The 261-nt window shown below is 64.8% G+C and overlaps 1 protein-coding gene across 1 annotated transcript in view; it reads right to left on the reverse strand.

The window, feature by feature from the left end:
* RPL11 (ribosomal protein L11) overlaps window positions 1-248 on the reverse strand; it is a 2,776-nt gene extending 2,528 nt beyond the window's left edge. Inside the window, exon 1 of the mRNA XM_010131080.1 lies at window positions 103-248. Coding sequence (XP_010129382.1) covers window positions 103-226 — 124 coding nt within the window. The 5' untranslated portion in view covers window positions 227-248. The remainder of the gene's footprint in view (window positions 1-102) is intronic.
* Between the last annotated feature and the right edge of the window lie 13 nt (window positions 249-261).

The raw sequence follows: 261 nt of genomic DNA on the forward strand, positions 1-261 counted from the left end.
GAAGCCGGAAACCCACCGCTGAAGCCAGAAAACCAACCAACCAACCGCTCCTCTGCAGCCCCCAGCCCCGCTCGGCAGCCGGCAGGAACACCCGCCCCTCACCTTTGGAGAAGACGGGGGTCTGGCCCGTCAGCTGCTCCAGCACTTTGGCCGCTCGGGTGAGCCTGTCCCCGCTCTCCCCAACGCAGATGTTGAGGCAGAGCTTGCGGATACGCAGCTCTCGCATGGGGTTCTCCTTCTCACCTTGGTCTTGCTGCGGAG

Source organism: Buceros rhinoceros, unplaced genomic scaffold (assembly GCF_000710305.1).
Source record: "Buceros rhinoceros silvestris isolate BGI_N320 unplaced genomic scaffold, ASM71030v1 scaffold14322, whole genome shotgun sequence".
NCBI lineage: Eukaryota > Metazoa > Chordata > Aves > Bucerotiformes > Bucerotidae > Buceros > Buceros rhinoceros.